This window comes from Mirounga leonina, unplaced genomic scaffold (assembly GCF_011800145.1).
Source record: "Mirounga leonina isolate KUSES-001 unplaced genomic scaffold, KU_Mleo_1.0 Mir_151, whole genome shotgun sequence".
In the NCBI taxonomy this organism is placed as follows: Eukaryota; Metazoa; Chordata; class Mammalia; order Carnivora; family Phocidae; genus Mirounga; species Mirounga leonina.
Window position 1 is genome coordinate 97,065,572 of NW_023270377.1, and position 17,502 is coordinate 97,083,073.

The following is a 17,502-nucleotide window of genomic DNA, read 5'->3' on the forward strand; positions in this document are numbered from 1 at the left end:
CTTAACTAATTTAGCGAAGTCTACAGTGGACCATTAGTTATATTCCTTTTAAAAATCAGCATTGAAACTCTGTATATTGACAGCTGGTAACCAGACTTAACCTGGGGATCATTTCCTAATGTGTAAAAATATTGAAACATTATGAGGTACACATGAAAGTATAAGATATTTTATGTCAATTAAACTTAAATAAATAAAACAAAAATAAAATTTTAAAAATAAAAGCATTGAGACAAGGAATTAAAGTGAAGTACCTTGACTATGCACAAAGCCAAATATGACGGTTTTTAAATATTACCACCTAAGAAAGACAGAAAAAAAACTTGACAGAGCCATTTCTTGAAATATTGTTGGAGAAGGGAAAGGTGGAAAGTAGAAACTAGTGATAGAAATTAAGGACCCTGCAAGGGGGAAAAAAAAAATGTGTGTGTATATATATATATATAAATAGGGACCCTGCAGGAAATATATATATATATACACATATGGCTATCAGAAAATATGCATCCACTCCTAATGGTGCTGCCTTAGGGTGCTCCTTGGGAAACAAGTTCTTAGGGTACTAGAGATAGTATTCCTTAGGGACATGGCTCCTTAGGGTACTACTAATAGTATTCTAGTGAGTTATCTAATCTTTTACCACCATTATGCATCTATATCCTAGAAAATCTAAGATTATTATTTTTTAAAGATTTTATTTATTTATTTGAGAGAGAGAATGAGATAGAGAGAGCATGAGAGAGGGGAGGGTCAGAGGGAGAAGCAGACTCCCTGCTGAACAGGGAGCCCGATGCGGGACTCGATCCCGGGACTCCAGGATCACGGCCATCAGTTGGTGGCTTAACCAACTGAGCCACCCAGGCGCCCTAAGATTATTTTAAAGAAGAAAATATAGCTGACAACAGATATGCAAAGTTACTATATGAGGTAAACATAAACTGAGAATAAAAAATATTCAATAGATAAAGATACCCCTCCCCCCAAATCAACGATGAAGCAGAAGAATACAGTAACATAATACTCCCAAAAGAATTAAATATCATCAAATAAGCACTTGTATATATAAAATTATCAAATGTGAAACTTAAAACTCAGAAAAGTCTTCATAAAGTAGAAAGAAAAGTTGTAAACCAAATAATAGATTTCAGGAAGTACAAAATAGTACAAAATAGTAAATTAATGGAAAGATGACCAAGACTAAACAGATATTGTTGAAAATATACCAGTGGGTATCAAGAAGATAAATGGAAACAAATGAATAAACAAATGAAATAAAATGGAGAGGATCAGAAATAGCTAAGACAGGGAATATAATATGAAATAATATGAACAGGGAAATAATATGAACATAATATGAATATGACATTTAATTGGATTTCTTAAAAAAGAGAAGCAGAACAGAAGAGAGACAACATTTAAAACCATAATCCAGCAATAAACCAAAACAACACAAATAGTCAAGAAACAAAAGATAACTTTGGGGGGGGCTGGTAAGAGCATTATTAAAGTTATTAATACAATGGTAATGTGTAAAACTAAAATAAAAACCTAGCACTAGATTCAGAAAATTTAAAAATTACAAAAAACTGCTTACAGCAAACTCATTAAACATGATATCCATAATAAATATATAAAATATGATAGAGAAGTTTTCAAAAGGTATCAGTCATACCCATTAAATGTTATCTGGCTTAACTTATGTACCAAAATTTTTAAGAAAATGTTCAGATGTCTTCTTGAAATTAATGCAGTTCAACCTTTTTGAAAATACACATTTAAAACAAAAGGAGTTAGAAAGGCTAAATCCTGATGCTGGACGAAAGAGCTTTCATGCCCCAAAGCATTTAAAAAAGAGCAGAAGATACTTTTTTTTTTTTTTCAAGGGCACAAATTACAAGGAGGGCATAATAGTCAGAAATGTCTGTCTGCGCCTCAGATAGTGCAGGAGCTACCTTCACAAGGTGAAAATGCACACAAGCTACTTGGTATGTGGAAGCCTTCTCGTACCATCCTTAGTCTAAAGTGAATCACATTATATGATTTTTATATGTACACATATATAAGTTGATTACATTATATAATATATATGTTATATGAACACATCCAAATAAGAGATAAATCCTTTTCAAGTATACGGGGAACATTGACAAAAATTGAATGTGTATTAGTTTTAAAGGCTCATTAAGTTTTATAAAGTAGAAATTATAGGAAAGCATGCTATGATCACAATGTAATAAGCCTAGAAATCAAGAATATATTTTTAACAAGTTTTCTGGCTAGAAGACTTTTTAAAAGTAAATCCAATTAAACAATTCCTTGGAAGTTGCAAATTTGCAAATTTATAAAATAGTAATAACAGTAACAAGAATGACAATACCTTCTTAAGAATCAGATGTCAGAATAAAACTCATAGCTATACAAACTTTAACAACTAAATGGAAGAATGCAATTAAATGAGTTGAATTCCTAACCCAAATGGCTAGAAAACTATCAGCAAAATCAGACAAATTTAGAACTAATAAAAAACAATAATGCTTGCTGTTTGAAAACACACACACACACACACACATGAAGACAAAACACAAGCTCTCCCAATTGAGGAAAAATGAGAAAGAAAACACAATTAGAAATGACTGGTAGGAATTAAAAAAGGACATTTTAATAGATCCTGAGAGAGTATTTTACAGAATTCTATGTCAATTAATTTGAAAATTTAGATCAAATGAGCAATTTTATGAGGAAATACATTTAACCAAAACTGCCCCAAGAGAGACAGACAACTTACATTCACTAATGACATAGAAGAAATATATCATCAAAGAACTACACCACAAGGGAGCACCAAGGCCCACATGATTTTATAAGGGAATCTTATCAGACTTTCAAAAGTAATGCCTAACACAATTTGAATTGTTCTACATCATTGGTTTACTTACAGTTGCTGTAAAAAAAGCCTTTTATAAAATTTAATACCAATTCCTGGTTTAAAAAAAAATAAAAATATAGGAATTGGTGGTTAATTTCTTAACATGATAAAACATATATGCCTCAGTCCATAATCCAATAGAGTGGCATTCCCATTAAGGTTGGGAACAAGGAAGAATGCACACTATCTCCACAATATTGTTTTGGGAGACATTCGTGTAAATCAGGCGAGAATAAACCATAAGCCATAAGATTTGGAAAAGTATTCAGTGAGATAGCAAGATAGCTATTTAGCATATGGAAACGAATAATGTTCCTATTTGCAAATAATAACCATTTAAAAAGGATATGGAATAGAAGCCATTCACATTAGCAACAAAATATAAAACATGAAATATAAATGTGCAAAATGTACAAAACCTCTATGAGGACAATGTTAAAACATTCCTGAAAGGCATAAAGTAGACTTGAACAAATGGGAAAATATCCCTGTTCTGGGATAAGATGACTGAAGATCGTAAAGAGGTCAATATTAATTAGAAATTTTATTTTATCCCAATAAGAAATGCTAGCAAGTCTTTATATGCTTGAATGAGACATGCTTATTTTTAATAAGTAATATCTAGGGAAATCCTGAAAAAAATACTAAGGGGTGGATTCTAAATAATATGGATGTTACAAAAATCTGTAATTAAAAGTGTGGTTTTGGGACGTGAATTAACAGAGACTAAAGGAACAGCATAGACAGTACAGAAATAGCCTTAGACACATATGGAAGTTTAATATATGATAAAGATGGGATTTCAAAGTACTGGAAAAAGTGAATTTTTTCATAAAATAGTTTTGGAAAAAGTGAATATCATTAGGAAAAAGATAAAAGTAGTTACATACTACCACCATAATTCTAAAGTGATCAGAGATCTAACTTTGAGAAATAAAGCATTACATGTACTGGGAGAAAACATTAATAAATTATTCATAACCTTAGTTTGAAGAAAGCTTTTAAACTATGCACCAATATGTAGAGACAATGTAAGAATATGATGGTAAATTTGATTACATAAAGATTAGAAAAAACTTTTTTGGGGAAAAATAGTACCATAACCAATGTCAACATAAAATGACAAATCAGGAGAACATATTTGCAGCTTACATCTCACATAATGGATATAAAGACAAAGAGTTCTTAAAAAATAAAGAAGACCAAAACAAATCTGATAGATAATGTAGACAAACAATAGCAGAGGGATAATTACTGAATCTCCTTTGTAATTATGCAAATGACACATTATATATGTTGTATTATACATATATATCTATATATGATGCTCAACTTTTTTCCTAAGAGAAATGCAAAATGAAATTATACCAATATACCTGTCACAAGTTGAGTTTCATAGGAAGCCAACTGAGAAGATTAGCCTGTAGGACCATTATTACAGAGGATATCAATAACTTTGGAAAGGAATGCAAGGAAGAAAAATTGGGCAGAACAGTTTGAGCGGCAGGGCCATCTGAATGAAGGCCTCAGCTGACCCCATAAGAATTCTAGACTGAATGGCCCTCAGAGAAGTCCCAAACGAGGGCAAGAGGTTTGGGCTTCTATACTCCAATATTTTTATACATACATATATATAGTGTATGTTTGAATCATTTACATATTTTCATATTTTTTTTACATTTTTAAAAGATTTTATTTATTGGAGAGAAAGAAAGAGAGCCAAGGAGAGCACAGGTGGAGGGGAGGGGCAGAGGCAGAAGCAGACTCCCCACTAAGCAGGGAGCCTGACTCATGGCTGGATCCCAGGACCCTGGGATCATGACCTGAGCTGAAGGCAGGTCCAGGTGTCCCCCATCTACATATTTTTAAAAGAAAATTAAATACAAAAAATGAGGACAACAAAGCCTATGTTGAAATAGAGAAGTAAATGCACCTGAATATAAATCAAACTGATACAAATTTGAATTGAAGATAATACTAAGAACGCACACACGCACACATGCAGAGAGAAAACAGTGAAATCTGTCTAGCTATCCATCTATCTCTTCTAAAAAGGCCCAGCACTAATAACATTAGAGTAGCGATGAACACACATAACCCCGCATCTTTCTATCTAAATACCTTAATCCAGTAGAAAAAAACTTCACGGAGAAATAACTGATTACAGTTAGGAGGTAGAGGAAGTAAAATGATGTAAGAACATGTGATTGTGAATAAAACATGGAAGTACTCAAAGACCAATGTAATAATTTCCAAAGAATAGAGGGGTTGACTTGAAGGAGTCCCTGCTAACCAAATTTTGACAATTTCAGCATCATAAAGAGTAACAACAGTAATGGAATGTAACATTGCATTAAACATGCGTTAAGTGTATAGTAATATGAAGAAGAGGGAGAGAAAGAGAAAATGAGAGTAAACACAGAAGGAGAAATAGAAGTTCTTTTTACAGAAGTATGCCACCTAATAAATAAAAAAGTGATATTAGAATTAGAAAATCACTTTGAGATGGTAATTTATTTAGGGAAAGGTCATGAATGGATGCCAGACCTACTGAATGAAAAGTTAATGGGGAAAAAGCTATTCATATAATATTCAAGTATCATCCGCTTTTAATTATAAGGCAAATGTTTTTTACAATGACTATATCTCACAGTTACCATGTAAACAGCATTGTCATGAGTGGGAAGATGTATAATGGTATATTTCCTGATATAAGCAGCAGAGGTATCCGGTATCACCTCTGTAATATTTTTGCTAAAAATATTTAGGCTAAATTAAAGCATAAGAAAACAGACAAATTCAAAATTCTGAACATTCTGTAAGACCACTGGACCAAGAGTCTAAAAAATGGCCAATGTTGTAGAAATCAGAAAAGACAAATGTTTTTCTTTGAGACTAAAGAGATGACAATCCAATACGATATGGAAACCTTGATTGAGACATCTATTTTATATAAATATATAAATGTATGTATGTATGTATTTATATATATTTAAACATGAAATACATTATGTGTGTGTGTGTGTGTGTGTGTATAGTTATTTGGGTTACTTGTGGCTGTTGTGGAATTTAGGGTATAGATTATATATTTAGATGATGTTAATATTCCGGGGTGTGATATGTGACTTGCTTACATGTGAAAATAGTCTTAATCTTGAGAGACGTAGGCAAAAATATCCTGTTTGCAGTCTACTTTTTTTTTTTAAAGATTTTATTTATTTATTTGAGAGAGAGAGAATGAGAGAGAGCAAGCACATGAGAGGGGGGAGGGTCAGAGGGAGAAGCAGACTCCCTGCGGAGCAGGGAGCCTGATGCGGGACTCGATCCAGGGACTCCAGGATCATGACCTGAGCTGAAGGCAGTCGCTTAACCAACTGAGCTACCCAGGCACCCTGCAGTCTATTTTTAAATGATTGAGCAAACAATAAAAAGAGGGAGGGCAAATATTCAATATGTTGACATTTGGTGAGTCTAGGTAATGATTTTACAGATAATCATGTACTTTTCATTCAGCCTTTCTGTAGGTTTGAATATTTCCTCAATAAAAAGAAAATAAGATATAATTTCATACTCATTAATTTGACAAAAAAATAGTCTGAGGAAATTAATGTTGGTAAGGAAGTGATAAAGATGTGGAGCAATGAAAACTCATGTTGCTAGTAGACTGTAAATAGGGACAAGTTTGGAAAATATTTTGTCACTACCTAGTTAAGTAGAAGACATGTGTACTAATGACCAATCCCACTTCCTGGTGTTTGTCTCAAGAAAACCTGCCATGTGCATCAGGAGATTTTATTTTATTTTATTTTATTTTTTATTTTTTTTAAAGATTTTATTTATTTATTTGAAAGAGAGAGACACAGCGAGAGAGGGAACACAAGCAGGGGGAGTGGGAGAGGGAGAAGCAGGCTTCCCGCGGAGCAGGGAGCCCGATGCGGGGCTCGATCCCAGGACCCCGGGATCATGACCTGAGCCGAAGGCAGACGCTTAACCGACTGAGCCACCCAGGCGCCCCAGGAGATTTTAATAAAACTGTTCACAGGCAACTTGTTTTTAAGAGAAGATATTTGTAAATGCTCAACTGTTGATAAAACAGAAATTATGCTATATTCATATAAAATACCATATAGCAGTGAAATCAAACTATGGCTACAAACTTCAATATGAATTAATCTCAGGAATAAGTTATTGTGGGAAAATAGCAAATCTTAAAGTGATGAACATGCTCTGAAAGTTCAAAGTATTATATACTTTCAGGGCGCCTGGGTGGCTCAGTTGGTTAAGCGACTGCCTTCGGCTCAGGTCATGATCCTGGAGTCCCAGGATCGAGTCCCGCATCAGGCTCCCTGCTCAGCGGGGAGTCTGCTTCTCCCTCTGACCCTCCCCCCTCTCATGTGCTTGCTCTCTCTCATTCTCTCTCTCTCAAATAAATAAATAAAACCTTTAAAAAAAAAGTATTATATACTTTCATAAAATAGTATTTATATAATACTATTACATATGTATATGTAATATATACTAATAATATGCTATTATATGGTATTTATTTACAATAAAGTTTGTTCTGCAATGTTTTATTTAACGCTGTGCAAACTGCACAAGTCCCAGTCATTTGAGATGAGAGTTACCGAAGTCCTGTGTCTGTATCAAATGCCAAGATGACATCCTGTGTCAAAGTGATGCAGAGGAAAGCCTCACCTAGAGGTGTTTTCCGAATGGTTTCCCTACAGTATAGGAGAAAGGACACCATCCTACCCTGGTCAATGTCTGCATGAATGTGTGTGAATTTTTAAGACTGAAAACAAGAAACTGAATGTTAGCTGAGAATTACGGAATTAAAAGTGACACAGGCAGTTGGTACTTTGGTGTTGACCAGAGAGATGCTGTTTAAATAAAAAGGAAAATCAATATTTTCTATTTCTTTGCAGAGTAAAAGTGAGCAAATTACTGTGCGGCATCTGACGTCAGGAAACTGGGAAGTGATAAAGATCTTGGCATATGATGAAAATACTCAAAAAATGTGAGCGTTTTTGGTTCTCTGGTCAGGTTGGAAGTCTGGGCTGCCAAATGCAATCTTTTCTGCCAGATTTATGTTTTGCTTACTATGGTCCTACTCCAGACACCCCGGCTATATAAGAGCAACTTTTTCTGTAAAGACTCTCCCTGTCCTTCACCCAGAGACACACTTACTTGCCCAGATACATGCACACACCCCCAGACAAAGATCACACAAAGGGGTGATAGGATGATATTTTAAGAAAAAAAGATGTGCTTCCCAAATGGAGCAAAGTTCTGCGGTTGAATAATGGAACAGCTCTTGCCTGTTCTTTGACAGTTTGAAAATTCAAGTGAAAACAGCCTGGCAAAAATTGATCTGTGCCTGATGTTTGTGTTGTTTTCTTTCCTGGGCAGTTACTTTCTGAGCACAGAGTCTTCTCCCAGAGGGAGGCAGCTGTACAGGTAAGCAAGGTGCAAGGACTGCCCTGAACACGTTCATTTCTCAGTGGCCATCTACACAGCGTAATGATAGGATGGAAAATCTGAGTTTCATTTTTGACATGACGAAACTTCACACTTTGGTCTAGTCTTTCAGCTCTGAACATTAGCAAGCCTGAAGGGTTGGTTGGACCTGAAGTGAAGACCATCTAGCTGCCCCTTCTTTATTTTTCTCCTCACCTGCTTTCACAGTCTCAAAATATCCTTTTTTTTTTTTTAAGGCTTGCTTCTCTCAACTACCCACATCATAGGCATTTACATATTTTCCTCAGTGGACTTTTCTTCTGCTAAGCCTCATTTTGAATTTTCAGTGCAAGAATATTGTACACTGGTAATTTTTTCCCAAACAAAATAAAACCATTGTGAACACTTAGAAGAGTGGATCGAGAAAGTGTTTCTCCCCACCCCCCATGCCCCCATAGTGTACAAAACCTAGTAAGATTGTTATTGAAGCCAGGAATGCTCATTGCTTAAATAAAACAGTAGATGGGAAATGTTTTCATCTGCCCAATTTTCCCAGATGGAAAGTTATACTCATAAAAGGTACTTAAGGTCATACCTATTTAGTACTAAAATGTTTCCTCACTCAGAAAGCTTTCACTAGGACCTCACAACAATGACTTTTATTTTTGTCTGGCAAGCAACATTAATTCTAGACTTTATATACACTTTCTAATTTCCATTTCACAGATCCATTTTTAAAGTGTCAAAACTGCCATGGTATATTCTCAGTAGAAATTCATCATGTTTGAAGAAGTGTCACCACTGATTCTTACCCAGTAGCCTAGACTTTCCTTTGAGGGTAAAAATGTATGTTTAAAGCATCCTAAACTCCCTCTAATTCACCACATACTCTTATTTATGCATAAATTGCTTTCATCTGAAGCAAATGTCTCATTTTTATCACCTCTCCCAGTATGTTATTTCTGTGTTCGTTTTTTGGGTGTTTGTTGTTTTTCTCTTAGAGTCCAGAACCCATACTCTCAATGACTTCCAAAGGAAGAAGAGCTATTTATTTAAAGAGACTGATTCTAGTTTGGGTTTAGAGTTCTTCATTAAAGTATTGGTTACTTTTTTTTTTCTTTTTGGTGACCGAAGCCTGTCTTGAAACATGTACTCTGGTTGGTACTGGTAGTCCTGAGCCATTTTTTTTAAGGTCCTGAAACTACTTGACCAAGGTTTTATTTCTCTCATTTTATGAAATTCTTAAAGAAAAGTGACGGTGTCAAAAGACTGGACTTGGCCAATTTTAGCCAATGGAACTGAATCTCAATCTCTCTTCCCTTCATTCACCTAAAATGTGATTTGCATCAAAATGACTTCTTAGATTTGTGCTTGTCTTCGCTTTCTAGTGACCGAGGCAGAATAGTCAGCCTATCTATGACGTACTAGTGGCGTAGGCTGTGTTATACAGAAAATGCAGGGGCGCCTGGGTGGCTCAGTCAGTTAAGCCGCTGCCTTCGGCTCAGGTCATGATCCCGGGATCCTGGGATCGAGTCCCGCGTTGGGCTCCTTGCTCAGTGGGGAGCCTGCTTCTCCCTCTGCCTGCCTCGCCCCCTGCTTGTGTTCTGTCTCTCTCTCTCTGACAAATAAATAAAATCTAAAAAAAAAAAAAAAAAAAAAAAAAGATCATTATACAGAAAATGCAGTACCAATGAATTTCCCCTTAAACAGCGTAGCAAATGCCAGTTGGCTTGACTGTTAAGATAACGTTAGTGTTTAACCCAAAAACTCAATCATTGTCCAGGTCATAAAAATAATCATTGGTTGATTAAATTTATGGGATGAGATACCCCTGAAGAATCACAACTGCTGCCACGGTCAGTTTAGAATTTTATCTCAAAATGTGCATTTATTTCAGTAATTTCTAAATAATCTAAATAATGAGAAACTACCAACAAATTTTGGGGAACTTGAATATGAAAAATTATATGAAGGAGTAGAGAGAGAAAAGGGTTTTAAATTCCAGTTATAATATTTAAGTAGCTGTGGACAACTGGCATGCGTTCTCAGCCTCTCTGGAGATTGTTACACAACGCTGAATAGAATTAATGACATTGACCTATATACTTAAAAATAATTAAAATGGCAAATGCTATGGTGTGTGTGTGAAGGTATATATACACACACAGCAATTTTAGAGAAAATATTAGGTGTGACTACCTTGTAAGTTATCGTAAAGGTGAAACTGGTTAATGTGTTTAAGTGCTTAGTTTATATTAATTGCCTTGACCAGTGAAGGAAAATTTTGGCTTATAATGAGCTCGGAATGTTTCAAATGTGAAATTGTGAGTTTATGAACTATACTTAACATTGATCCTCAATTACTTCTGGTGTTTCTGTTGCCCATTGTCAATACATCTGTTCCTATCCCTGTGTATGCAGCCTACTGCACATCAAAATGACTAGGATTCATTTACAAAGGTATAGCCAAAATCATGTTTCATTTCTAAATGAAACAGAATATTCTGTCCAAGTTTAAGATATAGCTTCACCACCATTTTCATCTGTTGGCATAATTTACGATTCATCTCTATTTGTAAAATAGATGATTGCTTTTCTTTTTACCTACCTCCCTGACGTCTCAAAGTATGTATGATCACGAACATTATCATACAAAAGTAACTTTACTAAAAATTTCAGTCAGGTATTTAAGGCAAGTATTTTCAGTATATTTAGTGGGAAAAATTTGACACTGATATCAAATTCTACTGTTTAATGAGCTTGATTCTTTGTGTAGCTTGTGAAACAATGTATTGGTTCTTTCAACTAATATTTATTGATGGTGAGTTTATGCTAGTCTCTGTGGGCAATTCCTTTAAAGCTATATTTATAAAGAAATATCTATAGAGAAAAGGCAGGTAAGAATAAATTACATTGAGTCCTGTGGAAATCAGTTCCTTTATTTATAAACATCCATACATACATTTTATACATGTAGACATACATGATTTTAATTTTATTACAGAGAAGAAAAATGTGTAAGTCTTAACATTAGTAATGGAAACTGACTTTGCATTTATACTGTAAGTCATCATTTACAAGGAACTGCAATGTAAGTAATGCTGGAGCTCTTCAGTTTATGTTAATATTTAAATATTGATGCCACACATTCAAGTACCTGGAGAAGTACCATTTCTAATTTTCTTTTTCTTTCCACAGTGCTTCTACTGAAGGACTTTTGAATCGTCAATGCATTTCATGTAATTTTATGAAAGAACAATGTACATATTTTGATGCCAGTTTTAGTCCTATGAATCAACATTTCTTATTACTCTGTAAAGGTAATACATGATTTCTGATGAAATTTATTTGATCAGTATCTATTACTATCATGAGTAACTATTATTCTCTAGCTATATGATTTGATATTCTAAATGTGTGCATTCGTTAAGTTATAAAGTAAGAATTTACTGAGCTATGAATTGTATCTTCATTTAGAAAACGAAATTGGGAGTGAACATTTACTCATGATCAATAAAGGCTGTTTGAGAGTGAAACTTTTAAAAAAGTGAATAAACATTTACATCAGCAAAGTCATGCTATAACAACAGAATTTACCTACTCTTTAGAAAAAAAGAACAGTCCTCTTATTAAAATAATGGCTTGGTTGTTAAGAGATTTAGGATCTACAGAAATTTAATTGCCTGGGTCTAGCACCCTTCAATTTTAAGAGATTACATTCACCCCAATTACTTCTATCTGGTAAAAATACATATATGTGTGTGTGTGTGTATGTATATATATATATATAACTTCTATATTAGCATGCTCTATCTAGGTTATACTGATTGATAGGAATCGCTGCCCCTTAAATAGACACTGTATCTCCCAGAATGAAATGGAAGACCTGTATCCCTTATAATGTAATGGACTGACTAACTGCTCTTGCCCCAGTGGGTACCTGAAGCTGTCCTGTTTTAAGACACCCTGAGGAATAGATCAACACTTGCTCTTCTTAGTTTTTTTTTTTTTCTCTTGATATCAAAAAAGTTCTTGTTTGATGATAACAGGGAAAAACCATTAGACCTCTAGATATAGTTCCTTAGAGGAGTGAAGTTTCAGGATAACATCTTATGGTTACACTGAAGTAACAAGCATATTTGAAATATTTGATGATTGCAGTTAATGTTTTTTAAATTAATATATAATTAGAACCAAATTTTTATCTTATGGATGAGATATTTCTATTATGCATGCATTCTTTCTTCCTTGATTGAGTGGTAAATAGAATTTAATCTTGGATGAACTAGTGAGGGGTCACAGGGTCATGAATCAGCTTTCTGGACATCAGTGACTGCGCTATAAAAGACTAGTGAAAGAGAGTAAGGAGCATAAGACTGGGTACCATAGAATTATAGAAGGATAGGGCATTTTGGAGAAGGGGAAATCTTAACAATCTTTGCAAATGGTTCCTTTCCCCATATGTTCTTTTCTGAATAAAATATCCGTAGATAGGAATGAAATCTAGTTATGTGGTTTGTTTCATAATTATGTTTTAACTATGAAATGCTTCAATTTGGAAAAAAGTAACTGTCATGTAGCCTTTCCAATAATTATTACTTAGATGTCTTTAAAATATTTATACATATTTTTTATACATGTTTTTTAAATCCAGGCCCAGGTGTCCCAGTGATCAGTCTACATAGCACGGACAACCCAGCAAGTAAGTACACAAACATGACGACGTGGGACAGTCATGGCAGGCACTGGTCTTAGGTATTACTTATTCTGAATGTCATACTCTTATAAAACCTTTTTCAAAGGAGTTTCCAGCATGGAGAGAAATGTGTAGGTACCATCAATTTGACTTTGTTTATGTAGGAGAAACCGTAAAGCAAGTGGTTTGAGCCAAGTTACAGCTGGAATTGGATCTTACATGTCTGGAACAGGGTATCTACTATATCTAAATTTAGTGAAGACTGGTTGATAAGGCTCATTTAGGTACGCTTCTGGTCCATTTTTTTCCTTGGTCTCATATAGATTATTCCTACAATGTTTTTTGTGTACTTTTGGGAAAAATATGAAAAATAAATATATTTTTTGTATCCTATTTGTTCCAGATATCCAGGGCTTCCTAGTTTTATCTATTCATTTATTCTTTTATGCATTTAACTGTTCATCATCTATTAAGTGAGCACCTACTCTATCAAGCAATATAACCAAGGTTGGGTGGACTCTGCTAGTAAAATATGGTCAATGTGTTTATGAAATTACAGTAGAGTATGTAAGTAAATGCGTGGTTGAGGTAATCTTAAAAATGACTAGCAAGATTGCTTCCTGCCTTTCTTCCTATGTTTCTTTGCCTTCTTTCAATTTTATTCAATCAATACTCTTAATGCTCTAATGATTTACATTAGGCTACTATGATCTAATAAATTAGGCTTATATTTATGAACTTAATCCTCAGAACACCCCCTGATATATAGTTAATTTTATTATCCTCTTTTAAAGATGAAACCGAGTCACGGGGACGTAAAATAACTTGCTTAATTCATCCTAATAGGTAGGTGAGCCAGGAAGCATAGGAAATAGTCTGACTCCAGAACAGGATTTGTAACTGATGACGGCAGACTGGAGGGGGTCCCTGGCTTCACACTGGATAGAAATCAAATGTGAGTTGGAGAAAGTGAAAACAGAGTTTAAGAATAGCAGAGTGTCTAGGAGACTTAGAAAGGACAATGAGTCTCATCAGTGCTTGGGGCTAGGGGTTTATATTAGAAAAGGATCTAGGGTATGTGTTCCTTTAGGAATCCAGGGTAGGGTCCAATCAAAGATGATGAGAGGTGAGTAACAGGTGTTATTTCATGAATCATCGAAGGTAGGAGGTATTGATGCCAGTGTCAGCAGAAGTTTGTTTGAAGCTAATGTTCTGGAACATGTTTGGTATCCAGCTCTTCTTAGATTTTATTACGTGCTTGGGGCCTAGGAAAAAAGAATGATTCACTCTTGCTTTCCCCTTGAAGTGAACATAGCTTCTTTGGCTTGTTCAGAAGCAAAATATAGAAATTCGGCCTACCAGAAAAACAGCAGAGACCTAGCCTTTCCAAAATGGATTCCCTCCAGCTTCCCTACCTCATTATCACTACCATATGATGGCAACTTATTCTATTGTGATTTTGTCCTTCACATCTGTATTATTTTTAGAGAACAGAGGAAGACCATTCATTCATATTCTTTAAATTCCAACATATGGAGACTTCCTCTTTATTCTATGAAAAAACAAAAGTGCAAATCTGTAATGGGGTTTTGTGTGGTTGGAAATAGGTGAGCACATTGTTTAGTTTCTACTTATCAGTATAAACCTTAAAGAGGTTATGGTGAGCAAATTAAATCTGTTTAGTATTAAACAACAAAACAGTATATTGGATAAAATAGAAGGTTGAATTTTATAGATTAAAATCAGTATATAAAATGAGTTCATTATATACATTTTGTGAGATCTGAAACAAATTAATCTCTCATAGGATAAATTTTCTTGTAGGCAAATTAGCAAATGAATTTTTTATGAAGAGATATATTTGCAACACAGGATGCACTGAATAACTGGGAACGATTTGTGTTATACTGCATGTTCTGCCAAATTTCCAATCTGATTTTAATTAACTTTATTCTACTGTTACAAGGCAATGTTGTTTCCTAGTAATTTCTGTGGCAAATAGTGAAATATTTTTGTATAAATGAAATCTAATTTTCCCATTTATAAGCCAATTATCATCTCAGCATCAAGAAAAACAAAAAGTGAGCAGTGGTGAGGTGCTATTCAAAAACTTACATTCAGTTTCAAGTAAATCTTTTGGTTAATGGATCTTGGATTAATAACACATCTGGGGGCCACATGAAATAGAACAGGGTATGAAAAGAAAATGAAAATAAATTTAACAAACATGGACACCTTTAAACCCAATGGTTATCAAAGAAATGCAGAGTAAAACATTTGCCGTGTAATTTGCCAAACAACTTAACAGCATCAAAAAATTTACATTGCTAAGAAGGATATAGTAAGGCTCTCATAACTTGCAGGTAGAAATATAAATTGTTGCAATCTCTTGGAAAAAATAAGTCACAAATCTTTTATACCTATGTACCTGGCATATTTCCTCTTAATGGTTTTTACTGAGGAAATAATTCTAAATAGAGAAAACCTAATAGCACTGTTGACAATAATGAAAAAAACATAAAAGAGGGGGATTTGTAAATGAACTTTAATGGAATATTAATTAGTGCCCTGAATATCTTCCATTTGTCCCTCCAGAACCATTGGATCTCTGTTTTTTCCCCCTTTGGTTTCTGCCCAGAAAGTAATCTATACAGATGACTTAGGTTCTATTACCATTTGGCTACCAGTTAGATTCTAGCTAAAGTGAATCCCATGGGTGACTGAAGATAGGGAGAAAAGTAGTTTTGGTGTATCTATATTTCCAGGGCTACTTATCACTGTGGAATTACCCAAGATTGCCAGGACTCCTAGCTGAAGGTCACCATGGATCTCTCACAGACCTATTGCTACTCATTGCCCTTGACCTGCAGGCCTAGCCACAGTCCTAAGCCCTGGGTTACTAGACTGCCCCTTATGAACTCCTGCCCATTGTTCATATATTTGTAAATAGTTCTTAATTAAAATGTTATCAAATCATTCTAATAAAGTCACTATCAGTTTCCTACTAGGATTAAAAATGTTGACAAAAGTTCTTCAAAAATGTTTAAGCTAGAGTTCCAAGTGATTAAGGAGTCCAAATGTTTATGCCACTCTAACAAAGCTGTTTGAAAATGCATCTAAAAATTTAAGAAAATAATGCTCACAAATGTTAAAATTCTTGCATTTGGCTAGCAGCCTTCCAGGTGATTTTTGTTCTTTCTTCTTGAATATTTGCCTCATGTTCTGCAATGAACAAGTATTTTTTTTATATATATATTACTTTTATAATGAAAAAGAAACTCTTCATTAAAATGCTCAGTGAGTTAAGGTATAAATATGCAAAATTTTACTTAGTTAATATTTCAAAGGTCCTTTGTCTCATATCATTACCATTTTCTTTCTCCTTAATTTTGCATATATGCTTGTTTCCTTTTTCTCCATCCCATCTCTTGTTCTCATCCTCTCTCCCTTTCTTCTTCCCAGTTTTGTTTTCATTTTCTTCTCTTTTCAATCCCATGCTTAAAACCATGTCTTAACATTCCTTCCTCTTCAAACTATTTCACCAAAAAAACGGCGTATTACGTGTTTTGCAAATTTATCGTGAAAAAAAAGCTGTCTGCTCTTAATATTTTCAAAAATGGCTTTAGTATTTCCTATATTTTTTCCTTAAATAGAACTTATTTCCCTGTGACCATGGATTTTTTTTTTCCCCATGAATAAATGAGTAGCCTTTGATTTAGAAGTAAAAATTTCTCAACTGTCCCTAAATACATGTAATTAGGTTTATCACTGACATTTGATAATTAAGAGAAACCATGAGAAATTATTAGTATACTCATATTGGTGCCTCTGGCTGTATCCATTTATTAAATTGTCAGTCATTTTAATACAATAAACTATTGTTCATTTATTTAAAAAAATAGTCAACAAGATCTGTAGTTTAGTTAGAGGTATAAAGGTAAAAATTTACTAAGATTTATTCTTCAAAAAGCTGTCCTATTGTAGTTATTGCTTCCTCTAAATACAAAACAAATGGTTTTATCCACAATTAAGTGCATTTTTATGATCGTTCTTAGGTTATAAATGCTGAATCTTTGGTGAAAGTATACAGAGTTTAGGTATTCACATTTTAAATTTTATAACTGAATGTTTATGATAGCTTCCTTGAAAATATGCTCTTTAGGTAATCTAAAACTTCTTACATTTTAGGGATAGAATAAACCTCTGAGAACATCTCATTTCCCAAATCTGTATTGTAACAAATGACATTTATTTACAAGAGATGTGGTCTGATGTGCCTGAAATCACATGTAGAATTCAGAGTACAGTGCAGGAAACAAAGTTAGATGGTTCTAATAGAATACGATAATTTCTCTGACAGAAGTGGACATAATTCCAAGACAGCAAGTCAGCAGAAAGGCAAAAGAATGTAAACATACTA

The 17,502-nt window shown here is 34.1% G+C and overlaps 1 protein-coding gene across 1 annotated transcript in view; it reads left to right on the top strand.

Moving 5' to 3' along the window:
* The window catches only part of DPP10 (dipeptidyl peptidase like 10), a 513,620-nt gene that overhangs the window by 431,088 nt on the left and 65,030 nt on the right, over nucleotides 1–17,502 (top strand). Inside the window, exons 14-17 of the mRNA XM_035008166.1 lie at nucleotides 7,855–7,946; nucleotides 8,339–8,386; nucleotides 11,585–11,706; nucleotides 13,041–13,088. Of these exons, the coding sequence (XP_034864057.1) occupies nucleotides 7,855–7,946; nucleotides 8,339–8,386; nucleotides 11,585–11,706; nucleotides 13,041–13,088 (310 nt within the window). The remainder of the gene's footprint in view (nucleotides 1–7,854; nucleotides 7,947–8,338; nucleotides 8,387–11,584; nucleotides 11,707–13,040; nucleotides 13,089–17,502) is intronic.